At 42.6% G+C, this 24,542-nt stretch overlaps 1 protein-coding gene across 3 annotated transcripts; it reads right to left on the minus strand.

Moving 5' to 3' along the window:
• Nucleotides 1–151: 151 nt before the first annotated feature.
• On the minus strand, nucleotides 152–22,306 carry LOC306934772 (kelch-like protein 9). 3 transcript variants are annotated; one of them, XM_079517541.1, is made up of 14 exons: nucleotides 22,188–22,306; nucleotides 21,663–21,811; nucleotides 20,918–20,974; nucleotides 20,081–20,229; nucleotides 18,632–18,837; nucleotides 16,967–17,102; nucleotides 13,298–13,494; nucleotides 12,689–12,764; nucleotides 11,855–12,102; nucleotides 8,697–9,030; nucleotides 8,070–8,249; nucleotides 6,738–6,851; nucleotides 2,492–2,810; nucleotides 152–1,952 (listed from the first exon to the last, which is right to left on the minus strand). In XM_079517541.1, exons 2-14 carry the CDS (start codon nucleotides 21,683–21,685, stop codon nucleotides 1,775–1,777), a joined length of 2,217 nt encoding a protein of 738 aa, XP_079373667.1. In that variant the 5' UTR covers nucleotides 21,686–21,811; nucleotides 22,188–22,306; the 3' UTR covers nucleotides 152–1,774. The 3 variants fall into 3 exon arrangements, with proteins under 3 accessions (XP_079373667.1, XP_079373665.1, XP_079373666.1); XM_079517539.1 differs by having other exon boundaries at nucleotides 20,081–20,235; XM_079517540.1 differs by having other exon boundaries at nucleotides 20,081–20,235; nucleotides 21,663–21,781; nucleotides 22,214–22,292.
• Nucleotides 22,307–24,542: the final 2,236 nt, after the last annotated feature.

Consider the following 24,542-nt stretch of genomic DNA (forward strand, 5'->3'; position numbering starts at 1 on the left):
CCAAACAACCAATACTGGGGTGTATGGAAATAAAATGTTTCACAAAAATTCACAGCAAATGAGAGGTATTGTGTTGAGGCACAAAGAACACTTTTATTTTGTCAAGTTTACAAAAAAAAAGAAAAGAGATTTTTTTTTAGTTTTTTTTGCCCTTGGTCCACAGAGAGGTGGTCTGCGGTCCGGTCGTGGACCGCGGTCCGCCTATTGAGGACCCCTGCTATAGTGAGTGGCAAAGTGAGTTTAATGTTGTGTAATGCAATCAGATAGGACTTTTCTGTTTGGATGTATGGGCTGTCGAGGCCAGAAAGTAGTTTTTTGCCACTCAGTAGGCGCTCCTGCATTCCGGGTATGATGATGTTGTCACCTTTGCTTTCTATAATTATCTAATCAAATATATCTACAAATAAGGATGTTCTCGCTCTCTCTCTCTCTCTCTCTCTCTCTCTCTCTCTCTCTCTCTCTCTCTGCTTCTCTCCACAAAACAACACTTTTGTGTTTCTGTCCTTTCATCCCACAAACTGTGATACTTCCTTGTAATTGATTAAAGTGGCATGCAGGCAGACACTTTTTTTTATCACACTGTAAACACTGGCAAATGAAAGCTTCAGGCGAGACTTTGCGTTATGATCTGGTATCACTTAATGGAGTGCTCATCAGATATTGTGGGTCCAAGGACATCATTTGCATCACTTTCTGGCTGCTGCAGCTGCCTGCAGTACGTGTCCATGTTTGGATAATTATTAGTTTCAGGACATTCTTCTGTCTTATCTGGAAGGATGGCAGGCAGCCCAAGGCTTCTTTCAGCATTAGATTATTTTTATGTCTTTTCTTTGACTACATTCTGCACACTCCCCCTCTTTTTTTTATAGAGAAATATTTCAAGACTTTTTTGTTTTAATCATGATGAACACAGCATACCGTTCTTTTTCTCTCTCCTTTAAAACAATAAATAAATCCAGTATACATTTGTTTTTTTACATAAAACCAGTCAAAAAACAATGATTTATAGTACAGAAATGTGGACCCTCTGAAAAGTATGTAGAATATGTACTTATGTACGGAGGGGGGTGAAATTATCACAGGCAGTTACTGCCGTCAAAATATCCCAGGTCAAAAAACACTTTGTGTTTGAAATAGCCACTCGTGCTTTCTAAGGTGTGATTTGGGGCCCTAAGGATGACTACAAAATCTTTCACAGCAAATGTTTTTAACTCATAACTTTGCTTCTGGGGGATCCCTGGAACAACATATTTTCGGTGATATTTTGCTGATTTTATTGAAGCCTGTTCTTTTATTACACATTCGGTGTCAGCAAGAAGTCCAACAGATCACTATTCCAATAACATAATATATGTACAGCGTCACATTGTGACATGTTGTGCATTTGTAGATCTGCTATTTTTTTTTTTAAAGGTTTTTACCTAAAATTATGAATGACTGTGACATGCTTCCTAGATGCTCCCTAGATGCTCGAGCATCTCCCTAGGGAGGTCTTTGATGCACATCCCACTGGGAGGAGACCCCGGGGCAAACCAAGGACGAGATGGAGGGATTACATCGACTCACTGGCCTTGGAACGCCTCGGGATCCCCCAGACTTCCCTCTGGAGAGGGAAGTCTGGAGCTCTCTGGTGAAGCTGTTGCCCCCACGACCCGACTACGGATAAGCGGTTGTAGATGGATGGATGCATGCCCAAAATAGGGCCAGTTTGAAAGTGGGAAAAAAAGTGAAATTTGCGACAGGAGTTTTCCTGTCCGTCCATGTTCTCTTTCTCTCAGTTCTTGGATGTGGGCAGCGGGCACTCGGGTATCTGGGCGTCGTCCACGGAGCCCTCGGGCACGTGCACGGTCATGGTGCAGGCTCGGATCCCTCCCAGGGGCTCCAGGACGTCGAAGACGCGGTCCCACATGTCCCGCCCTGGGTTGTACCTCTGCACGCACTCCACCATGCACCTGCAGGGGTGGGAAAAAGTATACTCGCATGAATTCTCCTTTGACACATTTAGGACTGAGACCAGATTCTCCAGATTCTGTCTTCTAAATCAGTTTTCTGGAAAAAACCTATGTTTCTATATCAGCGGTTCTCAAGTTTCTCATGTCGAGGAGCCCCACAATTATATGTATTTGGCCGCCGACCCCCATCTGAAAATAGGTCGTTCCAGGGACCCCCCAGAAGCAAAGTTACGAGTTAAAAAAGTGCTCTGAAAGAATATATATTCCAAGAATTGCACACATTTTCACAACTTTTCAAAAATAGCAGATATGCAAGCTCATAGCACAGCACTCGGTGCCGCGCTATGAGCTTGTTCACACAGGAACAGTTTTGACGTGGGTTTTGACATAATAATAATTTGGGAAATATGAAAATTCTCCCCTTACGCACAAGATCGGTATCGGCCGATCACGAGAATAACAATCGTTGATCGGGATCGGTCCCAAAAAACCTGATTCGGAGCATCCCTCAGTGCTTTTTAAACCACCCATGCACCCACCTGCTGTTCCACGAGTATCCCCCCACCACGTAGACCATGCCCTCGAACACGGTGACGCCCACGTCGCTCTGGCCGCGGGGCATGGGCGCCACCGCCGTCCACTGGTCCGCCTCGGGGCTGTAGCACTCGCAGCTCAGCACGTCGGCGTAGTCGCTGCTGCCCTTGAAGTGGTTCCCGCCCATGACGTAGAGGCGCTCGCCCACCGTGCACATGCAGTGGAGGCCGCGCAGCTCCGCCATGTCGGCCCGCTGGCTCCACGCGTCGTCCGCGGGGTCGTAGCACCACAGCTCGTTCTGGAAGGTGTCCCTGGTGATGCCACCTATAGTATAGTTAGTTATAGTGGGAGAGGCAGACACATTGTTACTGTGTAAGGGACAGTGAGCTCATGTTTATGATGTCTTTTTTTAAGATTTATTTTTGGCTTTTATGAGAGAGAGAGAGAGAGAGAGAGAGAGAGAGAGAGAGAGAGAGAGAGATGCAACAAAGGTCATCGGGATTGGGATTCAAACCCACAACACCCATGAATCATCCATGAATAATACTAATCACTGTAGTCTATCGTGCATTACATGAAAACTCCTGTCAGATGGTCGTAAGTTGATTGACTTGCATACCGTTTCACCCTCTAACATTTTGTATTTCTAGTTTGTCCAGTGCATAGCCTACTGCAGGCCTGGTTGACTAGATTTAAAAGACATTTTCAAGCTCTTAATTGTCTCCACCAGGCCGAAGGCATGGGGAGAGAGTATGTTTTGCACTCCGTCCGTGTGTGTGTGTGTGTGTGTGCGTCCGTCCTTCCTTCCGTCCGTCTGTTACCAGCTAATCTCTGCCACCGTTGGCCCGATCCATGCCAAACTTTGCACACACACTCCCTGGATGCCAATGACGAACCTCTGCCCCAAATATTCCTCAACGGCCTGTTATAGCGCCACCATGAGGCCGATTTAGGCAAAACACATTTCTGTAGATTACTCGTACACATTTTATCCATACATCACACAATTCGGTATACACTATCTAGTGTATCATGTGATCAACACGGATCTGCACCATTTCCCATCTTCCATCCTGATTGGCTAAGATTGCCTTCCAAAGCTTACATGATTGGTCCGTTTCGAACAAAATGCCACAAATCACAAACAATTTCCGTGAAATTATACACGCACATTTCCACTAGGCCGAGGACGACATGCCACTCATTTCTTCCCCAAATCAGCCTCAAGGTGGCGCTATAACAGGCCAATTCCTGTTTTTAGCTATAACTGCATCGATCTGTATACAACTTATGTATGCGCACTCCCTAGAGGCCATGGAAAAACATTGTCCCTGCATCCCTCCACATCTGCCGGTTATAGCGCCACCATGAGGCCGATTTCTGCAAAACACATTGCTTATGTTAGTCGCACAGATTTCATCCAAATGTCACGCAAATCGGTACACATGATCTCTGTAGTCATGTGATCAAGACGAGTCTGTTGGATTTCTCAGATTCTACACTGATCGGCTAACATTGCCTTCCAAAGTTTTCAGGAGTGGCCCGTTTTGTACGAAATGCTGCACATGTCCTGCTCATCCAGAATTCTATCCTCATGCTATGAGTGATCTGGCTCTGCATTTCCTCAACAAAATGAAGAAAATTGTTGCAAAAAAATAACAAACAAAAAAACATGTTTATATTACTCCTAAACATTTTGCCAAACATCTCACACAGTCCTATCCTCCTGGTGGAGACCTGTGCCCAGAAGGGCACTTTTTCTAGTTGCTACTGAAACGCATGATTGCTAACGTGCCTATTGGACGGGATGGGGAGGGACTTTAGCGACTTGATGAGGGAATGAGGGAATGAAGTGTGATTAGTGTGTGGCTGAAACAATCAGCCGCCTGACAGATGATTACAGCTGGGCTTTTGCGACTCACAGAGTCACCGTGCCCTGCATGAACTAACACTATGCTTAATTTCTGTTGTTCTACACAAACATAAAGGTTAGTTTCGCATCGTGACGTGTAGGTGAGATAGTAGATTTGCTATTTTCACTAATATTGTTTTGTCTTTGAAATGGAATGTAGTCGCAGTCATACTCATGCAAAGGACGACGCTCCAAAAATGACAGTATACTCTTCAAGTAAATGGACTTAGTTACTGTCCACCACTGACCATAATGGAACTTTGCTGTGACAGTAAAAATACACAAGCAAACAAACGGTAGAAATGGTGGAAGTGAATAGAGGAAAAAGTGTGTGCGTGTCTGTCTGTGGGAGGCTCTGACTCTGAGACAGTTCTTCTCTCTGTCAAAAAGCACAGAGGGTGGGTTTGGTGTTGAAGAGGAAGGAAGTGGTCAGGTGTTGCAAGCTGCAAGCTGAAGAGAGCCTTGGCTTGTATTGTAACAACATCCATCTCCATGATCTGCTCTTTGTTTTATTTGTGTTCAATCAGCTACTGTTTATCAAACTCAACCCCACACCCTGCACTACCGCAACAAATACAAATGATTTGGGCTTGTAGTTCATTGATTATATTATACCCGTTTGGTATTTCTTCAGAATCAGTTTATTTGTCTTGACAATTTGACTTTCAAAAATGTTCAGAAATAGTCAAGCTAAAATAGTCCGGATGTGATGCGTTGTGAGCTTGTATCTGCTATTGTCGCTACTTTAGGTGACACTCGTGTATGACTTTGAAATACGAAGACACAAGGTTACCGACACAGCAACGATATCGTACGAAAACTATTCGTCCTATGCATACTTACTTTAACCCATTTTGTGCGGGAACCCCTTTTGGTGTTAGCATTATGCTTTAGCTATTGAAAAATAGCAGATCTACAAGCTCATAGCGCGCCACCGAGTGGCGCGCTACGAGCTTGTAAGTCTGCTATTTTAAAAAAAACGAAGAACGACTGACATAGAAACATAGCTTTTTCAGAAAACTGTCAGGATGTAGAAGACATTTTTAGAATCTGATCTCAGGTCAAAATGGGTTAAACAGTGTCTAAAGGAATCAAATTAATATTTGATAATGTAATAATGTTGCAAAAGATACAACATTAAGTGTACTATTCTAGTTAAATGAATGACGGTGCATGTTGTATTTAGCCTGGTCGTTTCTGTGAGATGTTCTCTGGCATGCCGTGCAAGCAGACACGGAACCAAAGTCAGCCTTCTGAAAGCTGCGGTTTGGCATTGTTTGCAAGGTCTCTAGCTGTCTCTGACCCACTTCGATGGACCACAGCTCTTTGTGTTTCCTGCATGCTCTTTGGTCTGATCTGCACGGCAAAGAATCCCCGCCGCGGTGACAAGCTAGTTCCTTCTCATCCACGGTTGCTAAGAAACAACTCCAGATTAGAATTTTAACAAAGCCCGAAAGAGCCTATATGCGAGTATGACGTGCAACAGAAAGTGGGGTTGATGTAGGTCAACAACGCAGGCTCTCTGTGGTGTACGTCACTACCTTAAGGCCTGAGTGTTGTTACGATCTGCCCATCCATCTCTCTAAACTGACAGCCCCAGGGAATAGCTGTTACACATCCACTTATATTTGTCTCAAGGAAGGACCCCCAAATTCATTTGTATATTATTTGGCTGTGGACCCCCATAAACAAAAACTGTTTTTAGGGGCGCTAACCCCTCCTATGTCCAGCTTTGAGGGGTTTATGTAAACACAAACATTGTCAATTTACAATTTACAATTTAGGCATTTAGCAGACGCTCTTAATCCAGAGCGACTTACATTAGGCCTAAACTAGGCCTAAAACGAACATTGAATGCCATTGACAATGAATGGCCAGTTTTGAGTGTTTGTGCAAACACAGACATTGAATGCCATTGACAATGAATGGCCAGTTTTGATTGTTTGCACAAACACAAACATTGAAGACAAAACTAAGGACTCAAATTGTGATTGGCCGGAATGAGTTGATGTATGATGATAAGAGCGCCCCTCACTTCTTTGATGTATTTATTTAGCAGTTATAGCATATTTGGATGCTATATTAACTCTTTTTCCTGGGGACGCCCTGGAACCCCCTTGAGGACTGCAGTGAGTGGGACTTGACGGGACTTTCCTTAGACCATTTATTTGTGGAATTCCCTTTAAAATAAGGAAGGCAGTTCCCCCCGCCCCCCACCGATCGAAATAACTTGGTGGGGCATGCATTTACAACTTGCATCGTTCCAAGTAGGCCAGTGCCCCGCAGCCCAACGGGTACCGCTGTATAGTCCCAAAAAAAGTCGAGCGGTCTTCCAGTACCTGAGACATACATCAGGTCCCCGTGGACGGTGCCCGCATGGCCGTAATGTGGCTCCACCATGTTGGTCACGAACGCCCACTCATTCTTCCTCAGGTTGTAGCACTCTACCGTGTCTGGAAAAAATGAGAAGAATGTAGAATTGTACATTTTGATTGATTGTTTATTTATTTTCGTGTCCTGCACACAATGTGCCCAAACCTCATGGGTTTATAAGACACCATTTCACAATTGCATTTACATCATGTTTACATTTACATAATTCATGCATTTACAGCATGTTTACATTACATAATTCATGCATTTGCAGCATGTTTACATTACATAATTCATTATATTACAACTCAGATTTATACAGAGTACTCTGTCTTCTTTCCCAAGCTTGACAAATAAAATCTGCAGTACAGTGCAGTGGTCAACCTTTTTCATGTCAAGGCCCGTAACTGTTTCGGCATTTGAGCCACGGACTGTGTCACCATTTGATGAGATTTTAGCATCTCGGACCCAAAATGTAAGAATTGTGTTATTTTTGTCCACAATTCCTTCCATGCTGTATTGATGTTGGTACCGTTCGAGAGATAACAGGCAAGACAATAATCTTCTACATTCTCTAATTGTGTAGACTTCTTTAGTAATGCCGATGTTTAACAACAATTTGACGCTTGAGAGCGTAAAATGAAACCCAATGGACCCGTTTGGTTTAATTTATAAGGGTCTATTTGGTTACTCTCCATCATTTAGCTGTGGGACCACCTGGAACCCCCTCAAGGACCACTGGTGGTCCCCGGACCACTGGTTGAAAACCACTGGTATTGTACACTATTGTACTGGTATTGTTGACTAAAAAACTGACAAATGTCCAACTACTTTTTTTTACTGAAGAAAACTAAATAATAACTAAGCTATGATGACTAAAACTGAGACTAAACATATCAATTTCGTCAACAAATAAAAACTAGACTAAAATGTTAGGGAGGGACTAATGGAGATCCAAGACATCCAAGAGATCCTGAAAACAGCAGATCTATAAGCTCACGATGCGTGGTGAGCTTGTAGATCGGCTATTTTCAGCAAGTGTAAAATCAGGCATTACGACGTGCCCGCCAAAATGCATTTTAGTTGACTAAATCAACGGTAGATTTAGTCGACTAAAATCTTAAACACTAAAACTAGACTTCAGATGACTAAAAAATGACAAAACTAAATGGAATTTTATTAAAAGATTATGACCAAAACTAAATCAAAATTCAACACTGTAGTACACTGCAAGGAAATGCTGGATGAACAAAAACGTCCAGGCTTATTTATAGAGGCAGCATATCGGCCTCACTCACCGATCTCTCCCGAGGCGTTCCTTCCGCCCACTGCGTAGAGCTTCCCTTTCAGAGCACTGAGATGGAAGAAGGTCCTCTTCTCGTTGAGCGGAGCGATCTGAAGCCACGTGTCAAAGCGAGGGTCGTAGCGGTAGGCCGTGTCCACTGCTGTCTTACCCTTGGTGTCATAGGTGATCTGGCCTATATGGACGGTGAAGAGCACACACAAACACATTCTATCTATTACCACCAGTAAGACGCCTGAGGGCGAGAAGCGACCTCGGTCGCGTGCACGCATCCGCCTGGGTGACAGCAGACTGCTGGGCGAGCGCTGGCGCTTTGGCATGGGGGGGGTCAGATCAGCATATGGAATGAATTCTGTACTGGCCATATATGGAGTGTGTCTTGAGTGTACAGGGTTTGATAAGGTCAGATCAACATATGGAATGTCAACACAGGTCAGCTCCATATATGGAGATCTAAGGGTGGCAGCGGGGGCAGTGTCTTGAGTGTACAGGGTTTGATGAGGGCCCAGGTAGGGCTTGGCCTTAATAATCTGTTCACCCTACTACTACTACTTTGGACGAACATTGATCAGCTCTGCAAGCTGATAAAACGAAAAAATAAAAAATAAAAAGATCCACTGACCGCCGACAATGAAGAGGAAGCCGCCCAGCAGAGCGATGCCGTGCTGGTAGCGCGGCACCTCCATGGGCTTCAGCGCCCTCCAGTGGCCGTCGCCACCGGTCTTCTCCTCTGCGTGGTCGTACATCCGCAGCTCGCGGCTCACCACCAGCTGCTGCCGCATCACGCCGCCCAGCGCCAGCACGTGCGTGTTGTTGGAGCGGATGCGCGTGCGCTCCGTCTGCAGCAGCGGCTGCAGGAAGGGCATCATCTGGTAGTTGCTGGCCTCCAGCAGCAGGTTGACGCAGGCCGCGTCCGTGCGCATCACGGACCTGCCGCCGCTTCCCTCCTCGTCCTCCTGGGACAAGACCATTCAGTTTTAGTTGTATTTTAGTCATCTGAAATGTTTTAGTGTTAGTCTATTTTTTTTCCTTCTTTTTTTTTGATCCCATGATTTTTACAATGCATTTTGTTTCACCCAGTGTCAACTGTCTTAATGTAATCCTGGACGCTATACACTTCCTCTGACAACCTGGGGAGTGCAACGGACTGACCTCATGCTTCCTTCTATGCATGAGGAGTCCAAGCCGCTTCCTTTCACCTGACAGGGGGGGGGGAGTTGGTTCTGATCTGTCCTGATAGCACATTTAGAACCAATTACAATACATTTAGTTTTTAAGACATTCAACTTCATCTTATTTCCATAATCCATTCAGAAACCAGGTTTAACTCTAGTTGAAGCACCTCATTGACGTGTTCAATACTCCCCATATTTTAATACATATGGCATATCATTTACAAAAATAGAATAAAGAAGGGGGCCAAGACAGCTTCCCTGTGGAATTCCACACTTAAGTGTCTCAATCTTTGAAAGGGAACCATTGAACAATACACATTGTTTCCTGTTCACTAAATAGCCCTTCAATATATCAATTGCAGAATCTTTGAATCCATATGCTGATAGTTTCATGAGTAGTAGCTCATGAAGGTCAAAGGCTGTTCTGAAATCCAAGAGCACCACCCCAACGACTGACTTCATGTCAATCTGTTTGAACCACTCATCAGTAAGACAGCCAGTGCAGTACTTGTAGAGTAACCTGCTTGGTATGCATGCTGTAAATCTGAGTTGATATTGTTATCTGCAAAATATTGCTGCATCTGCTTAAACATAACTCCCTCCAGAAGCTTACTCAAAACAGGCAGAATGCTGATGGGCCTACTGTTTGGACCTGTAAAGGGTTTTTTGACAGAGGAGTAACCTTTACAATTTTCCACAAATCAGGTTAAGCACAATCCTTAAAACATAAATTGAAAATATGGCCTACAGGCTTAGCAATTGATAACTGAAGCAATCTGCCATCGATGTTGTCAAACCCACAAGGTTTATCACACTTAATTGTATGTAAGTAGCTTTACCATACAATCAACACTGATAGGCTTGAATTCAAACACACAATCCTTCTCACACATAATATGATTTTGTATTATAGCTTTGGACAGCCCACCACTCACAGGCAACATTTGATTTCTTAGTGTGTTCACTTTACTGAGGAAGTAATTTTTGAAGTAGATTGCTATTTCAGAAGGTTTAGTAATTAATTCTCCATTCAGTTCAATAAATTAGGGTGTTCTGGCCATTAAGTACTCTCCAATGACACTCCTAAAATGTTGAATGATAGTAATTTTTTTCTTTTGTCTATTTAATTTAGTTATTTTATTTCTTAGTGAGTGGTAGGCTTGCCAATCTGCTACATTACCTTTTCGGTGATACCTTTTCACCTCTTCACCGAAACCTGGACTATATGAATAGGCCTTTACCTGGGAGATGTGTTTGAATAGGCCTTTACCTGGGAGATGTGTTTGAATAGGCCTTTACCTGGGAGATGTGTTTGAATAGGCCTTTACCTGGGAGATGTGTTTGAATAGGCCTTTACCTGGGAGATGTGTTTGAATAGGCCTTTACCTGGGAGATGTGTTTGAATAGGCCTTTACCTGCATGGGAGATGTGTTTGAATAGGCCTTTACCTGCATGGGAGATGTGTTTGAAATAGGCCTTTACCTGCATGGGAGATGTGTTTGAAATAGGCCTTTACCTGCATGGGAGATGTGTTTGAATAGGCCTTTACCTGCATGGGAGATGTGTTTGAAATAGGCCTTTATAGGGAGATGTGTTTGAATAGGCCTTTACCTGGGAGATGTGTTTGAATAGGCTTTTACCTGGGAGATGTGTTTGAATAGGCCTTTACCTGGGAGATGTGTTTGAATAGGCTTTTACCTGGGAGATGTGTTTGAATAGGCCTTTACCTGGGAGATGTGTTTGAATAGGCCTTTACCTGGGAGATGTGTTTGAATAGGCCTTTACCTGCATGGGAGATGTGTTTGAATAGGCCTTTACCTGGGAGATGTGTTTGAATAGGCCTTTACCTGCATGGGAGATGTGTTTGAAATAGGCCTTTATAGGGAGATGTGTTTGAATAGGCCTTTACCTGCATGGGAGATGTGTTTGAAATAGGCCTTTATAGGGAGATGTGTTTGAATAGGCCTTTACCTGCATGGGAGATGTGTTTGAAATAGGCCTTTATAGGGAGATGTGTTTGAATAGGCCTTTACCTGGGAGATGTGTTTGAATAGGCCTTTACCTGGGAGATGTGTTTGAATAGGCCTTTACCTGGGAGATGTGGATGAATAGGCCTTTACCTGGGAGATGTGTTTGAATAGGCCTTTACCTGGGAGATGTGTTTGAATAGGCCTTTACCTGGGAGATGTGTTTGAATAGGCCTTTACCTGGGAGATGTGTTTGAATAGGCCTTTACCTGGGAGATGTGTTTGAATAGGCCTTTACCTGGGAGATGTGTTTGAATAGGCCTTTACCTGCATGGGAGATGTGTTTGAATAGGCCTTTACCTGGGAGATGTGTTTGAATAGGCCTTTACCTGCATGGGAGATGTGTTTGAATAGGCCTTTACCTGCATGGGAGATGTGGATGAATAGGCCTTTACCTGGGAGATGTGTTTGAATAGGAGATGTGTTTGAATAGACCTTTACCTGGGAGATGTGTTTGAATAGGCCTTTACCTGGGAGATGTGTTTGAATAGGCCTTTACCTGGGAGATGTGTTTGAATAGGAGATGTGTTTGAATAGGCCTTTACCTGCATGGGAGATGTGTTTGAATAGGCCTTTACCTGGGAGATGTGGATGAGCTCGGTGGGGCTCATGAGGGGGAAGCGGACGTGGCGCATCAGGGCGTAGACGCTGGAGCGCCGCGCCGCGGCGTCGTGGTCCAGCCACACTCGGGCGATGCGGTACAGCTCCATCTCGGAGAAGCCCCGCAGGGAGTCGCTGGACAGCGCGCTCGCCAGTGTGGCCTCGGACAGCTGCAGGTAGCTGCCATTCTGCACCAACGCCGCCAAATTCTGGCTCACAAAGTCACCTGGACACACAGTGGCGAATGAAAGAAATCACACCCGTGTGAAGTGAGGGGCGCTAATATATTAAAGTCTAACTCATGTTGATTAGGTAATGTAATGGTAATGTAAAACAAACGGTGCCAGCACAAACATTAAATGCCATTAACAATAAAGAGACAATATGATGTAATGAGGTACAAAAAGACGTATGTTTTTCCTTCATTGTCAATGGCGTTTATTAAACAAACGTTGAACTAAAGTCAAACGTTAAACCTTACCTGTGTATAGGAGGGGCCCCTCAAAAATGGTAAATGGTGCATTTATATAGCGGCGCTTTACATAGATTGTGCATTACATTCACCCATTCACACACACATTCACACACCGATGCCGATCTACAAGCTCGTAGTGCTACGAGCTTGTAGATCTGCTATTTTTCAATAGCTAAAGAATAACATAATGCTTAAAACACCAAAAGGGGTTTCCGTCCTGAATGGGTTAATTAATGCATGAAATTACATGTTCCTGGTTTGTTCAATAATCAGTTGGTATCCAATGCGTTTTGCTTGCCAGGAATGAAATGGAGTCATGAGTTCCATTTTCACTCACCTATATTCCCCTTGAGGCCGTCCAGTTCCAGGTCAGCAGCCATGCGCTCCACCTCCACACAGTTCTCAATCGTGATCTGCACCCATTAAAACAAAAAAATACAGAAACGGGGGACATTTACTACCTCCAGCCTGCGGGACACAAATTTTGGTCCAAGGCTGCAACTATTGATTATGAAATAAAGTAATGAATAAGTAAGTAATAACAATTGATAGATTTTAAAAACTTTCATTGACTAAAACTGAGTTTGATTAACCACTTAAGGCATCACTATGTAACTTTTTATTTTTACGAATGATTTTTATAATTTTGCAAGATGTAATTTTGTCCAAACGGTATGGTACAGTATGTTGTTAATACAATATATCTGAATATAAACATTGGCGCTTTCCAGAGCAAGGATGGCTTCATTTTAGCTCGCTAGCATTGACGCTATTTATTTAGCATTAAACATCGACGCCCTAAACAGGATGTGGGTCCAGCGTGTGTGCTGCATTGAAATGGGCTCGGCAGTCTGAGGTTGGCTCTGCGTCCAGCAGGTGGCAGTATTAAGTGTTAACCCCCCCCCCCCCCCCCCCCCCCCCAAAACAATGAGCCTGTCTCACTCACCTCACTGCTGAGCAGCTGGTTGCAGAAGGCCAGGACGGGGAGGACCTGCAGGAAGTTGGCTGCTTCCAGCGTGTCCTGCAGGTTGGCCATGTTCAGGGTGACTCTGGACGTGTAGATGAAGTCTATGATGTTCTTCAGACCCGTCTTAGTGAGCCCGTGCAGCTTGATCTCTCCCATCTCCTGCTCCCTCATGCCACCTATAGGGGGCGTGCACACATAGACATCAAAGGATGTAGACCTACTGTATGTCTCCTGAACTTGAACACAGTATTTTGCGTAAAACAAAATGTATTCAAGAAAGAAATCCATGTCGTACACTGCATCTCCACTAGCTAAAGAGTGCTGGGCTGCGCCCCGGAAATAGCTGATCTTGTAGATCTGCTATTTTCGCTATTTTTGTCCAAAAGTGCCCTCTTACGGGATTTGGGCCCCTCTAACACTTTGGGAGAGAACCAGACGGAGGCGTGTGACTACTAGTATGGCACGCTCAGTGGTGTGCAAATCTCCACCATGCCTAGATCCCTCTGTCGTTCTCTGTGTGTTGACATGATGAAGGATGCTGATTGTTAAACACTGCGTAATTAATTCATTCCTTGTGTTGCAGGGGCGGTCTGAGAACACAAACTTGGCAGTTTTGAACTCTACGGCTGGAAACGCAGGACAACACGATTACAAACAAATGAAAGAATATGTAAGTGACAATAACAGACACATTTTATGATCAACTTCATGTTAAATTAAAATGATTTGTCCAGCAGACCATATCATAATATGAAGAAAAACTATGGTCAAATGATTATTCAAAGTAATAGTGCATAGCAATTGTCTTGATTCAATTGAGGTATTGTAATTTAAGTGCGCAGTTCAAGAATAGCTTAACCCTAAAATTGTGACAATATTCACAATGTGCTGCTTGTGCAGAGATAATAGGGTCCACTTTAGTCACAGAATTACATAGGTCACCAATTCTGGTGTAACTACTGTAGCGATCAACACCAAAGTGGACAAATGTTACACGTATTACTCATAGGCTGCGATGTGCAATGCAATGTGTCATGTTGTCGCTGGGCCTCACCCCTTTGTGAATCTCCAACTAGAGGAAGTACTGTAGGAACATGGCCACCATGCCCTAAATTCAATTGACACATTGCAACACCACTGGTCTCTGTCTTCGACACACTCCATCCTGCCAAGGCCTATTCATTCATACTCCAGTTTTAGGTGGTGAGAAAACCATTTTCTCTGACTTTAGGCAGGTTGGGCTGAGTTTGAATGTCTGGTTGGGCTGCCTGAGTTGAATGACTGCGGATTATATTAAGTCGTGAGTAATTCGGGGGGGTTTAGGAGTTTGTGTTGGTGTTAATCAAATGCAAGGCTTAATTGCACCAGACCAGACTGCATTTCTGTCTGTCTTTCTCACCCCCTCTGTCTATCTCTCTCCTATCTATATGCTTGTGTCTAAACGTCAAATATGTTTAGAAACGTCACCAATAACAACAAAAGCTACTTTACAAGATCAATGCAATGTTTTGCCGATCAATTCGCAGATTTTTTTTTATAGTGAAAAAAACAACCCTTCCCTGCCTGTGGCCTGGAGATAAAGATCACATGCAGCAGTGATTTGTACGGTTTCCAGATCGCTATCTTGTGCTGGCGCATCAGGCATCGTCACAGCGGTGCAGCATCAGCACCCTAGCAACACCTCAGCAGATACCTCACATTTCAGCAACACATCACGTGTTCACACATGCATTTGGTGCGGCCGCCAGATGACAGTGACAATTGAAGGACTCGAGACCTGTTTAATACCTCGACATAAAAAGTATCAACAAACATTGGCCAAGTTGTTACTGTAAATTATATAAGAAGGTAGTATAAGTAGTAAGAAATAGGGAAAATAGCCAATGTTGCGAGGCATTGTGATTTGTGAGCTTGTAGATCTGCTATTTTCACAACATTATCTGTGGAACTGAGTCAAACAAAATGTAATGCCTCAAGTCCTACAATCCTACAAAGTGCTTGTGAGGGTGGGGGGGGTCCCCAGTTCAAATAGGATTATTCTGGGGGTTCGTGGCCTGTAAAGGTTGAGAAGCCTTAATTGTTCTAGATAGAACAGCTGTTTCTCAACCAGTGGTCCACAGAGACTGTATAAGATCTCAGCCAGACAGCTGTGAGTAAATCAACATTATGAAGGATTATTGTGAAGTGCCTATTTTTGTGCCGTACCCTTTGAATTTACTTTATTCTGAAGAAAATGTGTTCTAATAGACTGGTGATACATTAGGCTTTGTTGGGAAATCAAATAGTTTTCAATCCAAAATATAACGCTGTAACTTTTGTTAGTCTTATTATGCACCTGCAGTGCATTCATGCATAAACACCAGGCGTCAAACTGTAATCATTCCTGACATTGTGGCCGGCAGTTTAACCCATTTTGGGCGGGAACCCCTTTTGGTGTTTTAAGCATTATGTTATACTTTAGCTCTTGAAAAATAGCTCTTGAAAAATCTACAAGCTCATAGCGCGGCACTATGAGCTTGTAGGTCTGCTATGTTTGAAAAATCGTGAAAATGTGGCGCAAATCTTTGAATTTAAATTCTTTCAGAGCGAACATTTTTAACTCAAATCTTTGCTTCAGATGGGGGTCGGCGGCCAATTACAGATAATTCTTGGGGTCCTTGACATGAAAAAGGTTGAGCACCACTGACATCGAAACATAGGGTTTTTCAGAAAACTGTGTAGGATTTAGAAGCCATTTGTAGAATTGTCAAAATGGGTTAAAATCCTATAGCGAGGATTGAGGATTGTTCGAAAAATATGAGCCCACAAAGGGTTGAGATTGAGAACCACAGGCTTTAGAACAAAGGTTGCTGGAATGAAGTCAAACACAGTTGAAACAAACAACTTGTTTATGTGGGGAAAAAACCCCCTACTGTATTCCAGTGGATTGATTACATAATAAAGTCAAGCTGCTGCTGCTGCTGCCAACCTCCAAAAACAGGAAGTCTAATGCAGCACGTAGTCAGATGGGGAAGTCTTAACAGCCTTGCTGCGTCTTGTCTTTTGCTGTATATTCATGTTGACGTGAAGTGAAAGTAAAAATAACGGTGCCTTGTGATACTAGACTATACTTAGCTCTGGTCCATAGCCCTAATGCTTCTATGATTCTGAATCATAGAAGCATTATTAGGGCTATGGACCAGGGCTAGACTATACTATGACCGTACTGTGAAATGAGTTTACGATTTACAATTTAGGCATTTAGCAGACGCTCTTAATCCAGAGCGATTTACAGTAAGCAAGGACAACGCAATTAAAGGACAACTTTAGTTTTTTTCAACCAAGGTTCATGTTTTAGGTTGTTATTAGAGAAAGTAAAAGATGAGTGTTATTATTTTTTCCCCATTTCCTGCTTTCTTTCGTTTTAGCGATTTTAGCTATTTTTGAAAGGGGGGCGGGGGCATTCGAACATGGGGCTAAATATGCTAAATATCCTCTGTGTACGTGTCCAAACCATCTCAGTCTGGCCTCTCTGGCTTTATCTCCAAAACATGCGCTGACCCTCTGATGTACTCGTTCCTGATCCTCCTATCCATCCTCGTTTCTCCCAGAGAGAACCTCAACGTTTGTAGACTGGGAACCTCAGTTCTTAATGATACGGGGACTCACCAGTGAACATGGCCTTGAAGTAGTCGCTGGCTGAAGCCATGATGACTCTGTGTACTGGGAACTTGTCTTCGCTGCTGTCCCCGGGCACCAAGATCACATCGCACAGAGTATCGTCTACCCGAAACGTAGCAAAGCCCTGTTTGGGGGAAGAGGAACAATATTGAGCAATTAGTTTATCAGCTGATAGTGTGTATACGTATACGGTAGGCCTGTCTCGATTATTATTACATAATCGCCTAATCGCAATTAGTTGCGAATGATAGTCGCAATTAACTTTTGCATAATCGTCATGATCGTTTGGTTCATACAGTTTTAAACGTTTGCTACAAATAGTGGAAAATATACAAGCTCTCAACGCAACTGTGAGCTGTGCAGATTGGCTATTTCCACTATTTTGTAACACATTTTGAGTAGGAAATTAATTAAATAATTATGGCGTATTTTGGCCATAATACATTTTTCAGGGGCAGGTGGGCAACCCTTAGTGTCAACGCTGTTGTGCTGCTTTACCTTCCCTCGGGGGAAGGTGTTTAGTTTACCTGTAGCCCTGGTCCAGTGCTTATAGCGAGTCTCTCATTAACGCCTTGACGGGAAGGCCTCTGCGCACACGGGTAAAAATTCCACTGCGGTGCGAGGGGTCCAACTTTACCGAAAATAAACAAAACTACTCCGCTAATCACCGAAACAAAGCCTGTTTTGTGTTGGTGAAAGTCTATTCTCCAGGCTGGGAAACGTCTCAGTTCCCTATAGCTTCTCTCTAAAGTGCACTATTTTAAAATAGTATGAAATAAAATAAATAAAAATGCATCCAAGTGGATCGGCGTAGGCGCAACCCGGAAATGCCTTAGTAGAAGAAGTTACTCTGTCCGGTACATTACTTTATTAAAAAGGCACAAAGTGCATTTTAGAGAGAAACTGGGGACCTGAGTATACGCTTCCCAGCCTGGAGAATAGACTTTTTCCTAGGTCTAGCAGGCTTTGTTTCGGTGAGTAGCTACCTGGTTATGTTTATTTTCGGGAAATTCTAAACCCTCGCACGACAGTGGGAAATGTTGCTAGAGAGCAGCGGAGGCGGTCCCCCCCCCACTGGGAGTTAGTGAGAGACTCGCTATAAGCACTGGACCAGTGTTGTTTTCGTCGACTAAAACTAAAACGAAAAATGTTCGTCGACTACCTTTTTTCACTGACAAAAACGAATGGAAACTAAATGAAAACTAAGCTACGATGACTAAAACTAAGACTAAATATACTGACAATTTCATTGAGAAATAAAAACTAGACTATGTAATGTTAGGAAGGGACTAGTGGACAAGAGATCCAGTATAAGTCATTTTACACTTGGTTGCATGCTGAAAATAGCTGATCTACAAGCTCACAACGCGTCGGTGAGCTTGTAGATCGGCTATTTTCAGCAAGTGTAAAAACACTCATTACGACGGCATCAAGGCCCGCCAAAATACATTTTTGTCGACTAAATCAACTGTAGATTTAGTCAACTAAAATCTTATGACATTTAGTCGACTAAAACTAGACTAACACTAAGACATTCCAGGTGACTAAAATGTGACTAAAACTAAATTAAGTTTCAGTCCAAAGACTATGACTAAACTATAATCGAAATTTGCTACCCAAAAACAACACTGCACTGGACCAGGGCTAGTTTACCTGCAGGATATCAGCACCGTGCTGGCTGCTGCTGAACACCCTGGTCAGCGGCCTCGGGGGGAGGTGTGGCTTCATGTAGGCTGCTGCTGCTGCTGCTGCTGGAGGAGGAGGAGGTGGTTTTGGGGCCACCACGGCCGGGGGCTGTGGTGGAGGAGGGGCTCCGGCAGCAGGAGTAACGCCGGAGCTTGGAGGAGGTTGCCGGTCTTCTGCGGGGTTACAATAATATTGAGCCACTTTAATAATAATAATAATAATAAAACTTTATTTGTATAGCACCTTTCATGACATGAAATGCAGCTCAAGGTGCTTTACAGAGCAATGGAGAAAAAAGAAAAGAAAAGCAAGGCATACACATTAAAAAACAAGAGCAGTAATGCAGTACAGTGAGGACATGAATAACAAAAAATTAAAAGATCAATTAGAAGCAAGGGTGTAGAAGTGGGTCTTGAGCTGTGCTTTAAAAATGTCTACAGAGGCTGCCTGTCGAAGGTACAGTGGGTGTTTGTTCCACGCCGTCGGCTCGTAGAACGGAAAAGCTGCTTCCCCGTATTTTTTTGTTGCCATTTTTTTAGACCTACTAGAGGCCGATTGTACATAAACCATCATAATTGGAAATCATGTAGTTCTCAAACGTTTTGGTGCCAAGGTCGGAGGACCCTCCAAAATAGATGTATGTTGCCACGGACCCCTCCGTCTGAAAAGGTTTTTTACCATGAGGGACCCCCACAGAAGAGAAAAACTGTGAGCATTTGTGCAAATTTGTGCAAATCTTTGAATATACGTATATATATATTCTTTTCATAACATCTTCACTTCTGGGGGGTCCCTGGAACAAAGTATTTTGAGATGGGCGTCCGCAGCCGAATACATATAATTTTGGGGATCCTTGAAAAGGTTTGAGCACCACTGATATTCACCTTTTTCTTACAGCCCATAGTGCATTGCGTTTGTGTGTGCATAAGTTCCTCTTTCTCTTGCTGTGTTGCCAGTATTGCAAGAGAAACAAGTGGCCAGGTCTATGAAAACAAGCACAAATGAAAATAGCTGATCTACAAGCTCACAGCGACACATTGTGAGGTTGTAAATGCACAAAATATGTTCAGATGGATGTCTGTGGACAATTACATTTTAATCTTCCTTGATGTGAAGAAATGTGGAAGCAAGCCCAAATAAGCAACTACTATACACTTCAAGCCCAAAAAAACATCAACCAGCAACTACCAATAATTTACTTGCAAGTGACTTTACAGAAAAAAACAAGTCAAAGGTTGCTTATAATAAGCAGACATGGCAACACGGCCTGAAGGAAGCAAAGCACACACACAAGGAGCCCCAGTACCTTGGCGGGGAAAAACGTGGATAGAATCAAATCAGTTTTTGTTTAGAAGGATTTAGAAGGCTTTTTGTAGAATCGGCCTCAGGTCGTTAAAAAAGGGATTAGTTGGATACCTTGTTGGGGAGCCGGCCTGTCGGGGTATGGATTCGGGGGTCCGTCAGGCTGGGGAGGAGGCGGTCTACCGGCGGCATCCCGGTTCTGATGCCTGCTCCCCAGACGGGACAACCTGCGGTGGAGCCGGCCGGGACCGCTGTCATCCCCACTACCCCTAGAGAGAGAGAGAGAGAGGACATAATGGGCCGCTGTCATCCCCACTATACTACCCCTAGAGCCCTGGTTCCCAAACTAGGTTCGGGACCCCTTATGGGTCCCCTTTATTTTTTGAGGGGCGCCAGCCCCTCCTATATACAGGTTTAATGCTTGTCTTTAGTTCAATGTTTGTTTTGTAAACGCCATTGACAATGAAGGGAAATTTTACGTCATAATGTGCTCATTACGTCATATTGTCTCTTTATTGTTAATGCCGTTTAATGTTTGTGTTTGCACCGTTTGTTTGACATCACCATTACATCACCTAATCAACATGAGTTAGACTTTAATATATTAGCGCCCCTCACTTCACACAGGTGTGATTTCTATTTTCAAAACACATTACCAAAAAAAGCATAATTTCTCATCAATTAATAACTTTTTTTTGTAATTTTATTTGAATGGGTACCCGGTACCCAAGCGTGTTCGGTTCAGTACCCGGTACCCAAGCATGTTTGGTTGGGTACCTGCTTGGTCCTGAGGTTCAGGGCCCACCCCTAATTGCAACGCAAAGCTCTGTGAGCTAGCTTGTAGATATTATATTATATTATTATACTATTTCTTGGTGCGAGACATAATATATAGACATATAAATCAGGCATAATCCATAACATAAGCTGTATTAATATTAACCACTTTACCCCATGCGATTGGCATCTGGTGGCTGCTGTCCACCGGCTTCATTCCGGATAGAAGACCTGAGTGGAGACATGTTTATTCAGCTATTTTATTTTCATCACATATATCTTTTTTTTTTTACACACGATAGACTAGGCATAAATTATTGCGATTTATCACATGGAGCCAAGATAATGATAATCACTCGTGTGGGAATGCATTTGTCACAGTTCTGTGACATTTTTCAGTGACAAGCAAGAGAGAAGAGATAATGATAAAATACCAAATAATAACAAGTAATAGTAAAGTAATAATACTGGATTTAATGGATAAGATAGAAATTAAGTTAAAGTGCAGGTTGAGCAGCATCCAGGTATGACAAACCTTAAGTACGGGATAATGCATGGCTAGGTGGTCAGTCATTACGGCGGCATCAACACCCGCTAAAATACATTCTAGACGACCAAATCAACTGTAGATTTAGTCGACTAAAATCTTATGATATTTAGTCGACTAAATCTAGACTAACACTAAAACATTCCAGGTGAGTAAACTGTGACTAAAACTAAATTCAAACTAAGAGACTGTATGACTAAAACTAAAATAAAAACGTCCGGTCAAAATCAACACTGTCACGCGGTACCTTCATTACGTCGAACACACACAAAATAACGTTGGTATTTAGTAACTTTTAAAGGTTCAAGGCCGTAGCAGCGAGCGAAGCGCTGTAAAACGCCATTAAACGCCATGTCCAGCGCTGTGACTCACCTGGAAGAAGAGATCCTCCGCATGAAACTGCTTCTGAGACTAGCTCCCTCCAGCCTGAGGACTGTACGTGAAGACCCAGGCCTCCGAGGAACAATGTGAAGCTACGGTATAGATGTCCCCTGCAGCCCGCAGACCTCTCAGTTATAGGGCTGTCGCAAAACGATTATACAAATTTAACTTGGCGATCAATTGTCACACAAATAATTGTGATTACCGATTTAATTGCGTTTTTGGGCATTGAACATTGGAAATATGAATCTCATGAATTTCAGATTGCCTCGAAGGCTTCATAATCAAAAATTGCACAGGGCAGATATGACAAGTAACTTAAATATACAAAGAAATTACTGAAATATTTAATAAAAATTAGATTAACGAAAATAGCTGATCTACAAGCTTACAACACGTCACCTTGTGACGCGTTGTAAGCTTGTAGATCAGCTATTTTTTGCTTTTTTACATGCTGACTATTATTCAAAAAATAATTGCGATTAGACGATTATGGAATAATTGTGACAGGTCTACCTCTCAGAACAATATGAAGCTCGTACTCCTGATACCGCCTGCAGCCCAGGAACCTCTCAGAACAATATGAAGCTATACGTACTCTAGATACCGCCTGCAGCCCAGGGACCTCTCAGAACAATATGAAACTAGACAGTACAGTAGAGATGTCAACTGCAGTGCAACAGCAACTGGTTTGCGAGCAACAATTAACGCGCTGTGATGTTTCACTCTCACTCTGTGTCTTAACCAACACCTCACTCTCACTTCCTGCGTTACAACTTCTCCTTCCTTAATTTGCTCTCTCGCCTTTATCTTCTCTGCATCTCGGGAACCCTCCCCTCGCATGCCCTCGACTCTGCGACGATGAGTTAGGATCCTGACTGCATTGTTGTTGTGTATAGACTCACTAGACTGTTTGCATTGCATTGTATTGCCTTTATTGTTTTGACTACCTCGAACACACACCAATAAGACAAACTACAATTGACTCTTGAACAGTGAACATGAAAAGCATTGTTTGTTTTGGGCATTTATTATGCTCTGTATCTGGTCAGTGTAGATATTAGGGTTGTAACGATACATTTTACCAGCGATACGATACGTATCACAATATACATATGATACATGGACGATATTGGTTCATTATGGAGATACGATACGACACGATTCAATTATTTGAAATCGATACATTAACTATTTAGCAAATACATTAAATATATGTGAAACTTGTGGATAGTGCAGGTTTTTTAATGGAAAGATGTATTATTATGGATTTAAATAAGTAAACAGTGATTCTATGGCAAATAGATGGACATTGTATTTGGACACACATGGACAAACCCTCGCCTTGACATGAACACAGAGAATACACACATTTATCGATAGACCAAGTGTAGCTATATGGAATGGAAAAGTAGTTGAACCCATCTTTCAATTTCTTTCTTCTTAAAATTGCTAAATACAATGCACAAGTACTTAGTATTGGTACAATTTATTATTTCCATTGCAAAATGATTCGATACCGCTTCTTTCCATTGCAAAACGATACGGTACAAAGTCAAATGATACGACACAATATTTGCTGTTTACATAACGATATACTGTACCGATATTTCGGTACAGTTACTATATAGTTACACCCCTAGTAGATAGATATACAGGAATCCAAGGGAAGGGCAGATAGAGGAGAGACCTGCAAGACAAGATGGGTGTCTTATTCAAACCCAGGTCCTTGGGCTCACAAGCGGCGCAATGCAGTATGTGGTCTGTGCAGTGTTGCACTGGCTGAGGAAGCAGACCCTTTTACAGAAGCATTGTTTATCATATAGAGAACTGAGGTGAAGACTGCATGCTGGTTTTGGCCTTTTACTGTGGATCGAGTTTCACTGTAAAAGGAAGTGGCAGTTAGTCAAATTGGCTGCTATATATACGGTGGTAGAAAGTAAACTAAGTACTTAAGTACTGTACTTAAGTACAATTTTGAGGTATTTGTACTTTACCTGAGTATTTCCAATTCCCAGTACTTTTACTTCTACTCCACTACATCTCGGAGCCAAAATTTTACTTCACTACAATTATTTGAAAACTTTAGTTACTAGTTACTTTGGTGATTTTAATTTTGATTAGAAAACATTAACCACTTCAACCCTGTACATTTCGGCCATTTGAAAATAGCCGATCTACAAGCTCACAATGCATCGCAACGCGACACATTGTGAGCTTGTAGATCGGCTATTTTCAATAGATTTTCTACACATTTTGAACTTGTGAAATGGGACATTCTGCAATATGAATACTTTTACTTTTAGTACTTTTTGATGCCGATACTTTTGTACTTTTACTCAAGTACATTTTAAATTCCGTACTTTTACTTAGTTCTAAATTGCAGTATTGGTACTTTTACTTAAGTAAAACAATTGAGTATTTTTTCCACCACTATATATATGTGTCATCTCAATTGGCATCGGGCCCATTTTGACCGACGAATGAATACAAAATATAGTTCAAAAGTAGCCCATTGCATCGCATTGAAACTTCTTGTGAGCTTATAGATTGCCTACTGTATTTCTGCTCTTTTTTGGACAAAGCTTGACCATGTTGGAACAGTTTTGAAATGGCTCCTATAATGAGACGCCCCAAAAAGTGTTGAAAATATTTTTAAGATTCATTATTATTCAAGTTGAATGATTTCAACATATTTTTTTTTTATTTTTTTTTAAGTTGATATATTCTATATTGACTGCTAATTTCCCAAATAGTGAGATATCTCCTTTTGTTCAAATGTTGTTCAAATGAAGTTCCTAATCACCTGTCCTGTTTATTAATATTGCTACTGCATGGTAACATTTATTTAGTTTGTAGAATTCTGTATTG

The sequence above is a fragment of the Electrona antarctica genome, assembly GCF_951216825.1.
Source record: "Electrona antarctica genome assembly, chromosome: 13".
Lineage (NCBI taxonomy): Eukaryota > Metazoa > Chordata > Actinopteri > Myctophiformes > Myctophidae > Electrona > Electrona antarctica.

What these genes read in the sequence shown, in the direction of transcription:
- LOC306934772 (XM_079517539.1), bottom strand. Translation starts at nt 21,685, where the DNA reads ATGCGGAGGATCTCTTCTTCCAG. An exon ending in CTTCAAGGCCATGTTCACTG is followed by an intron (nt 13,495 to 16,966) that starts GTGAGTCCCCGT and finishes CGCCCCCTATAG; the next exon opens with GTGGCATGAGGGAGCAGGAG. An exon ending in GAACGCCTCGGGAGAGATCG is followed by an intron (nt 6,852 to 8,069) that starts GTGAGTGAGGCC and finishes CATTTTTTCCAG; the next exon opens with ACACGGTAGAGTGCTACAAC.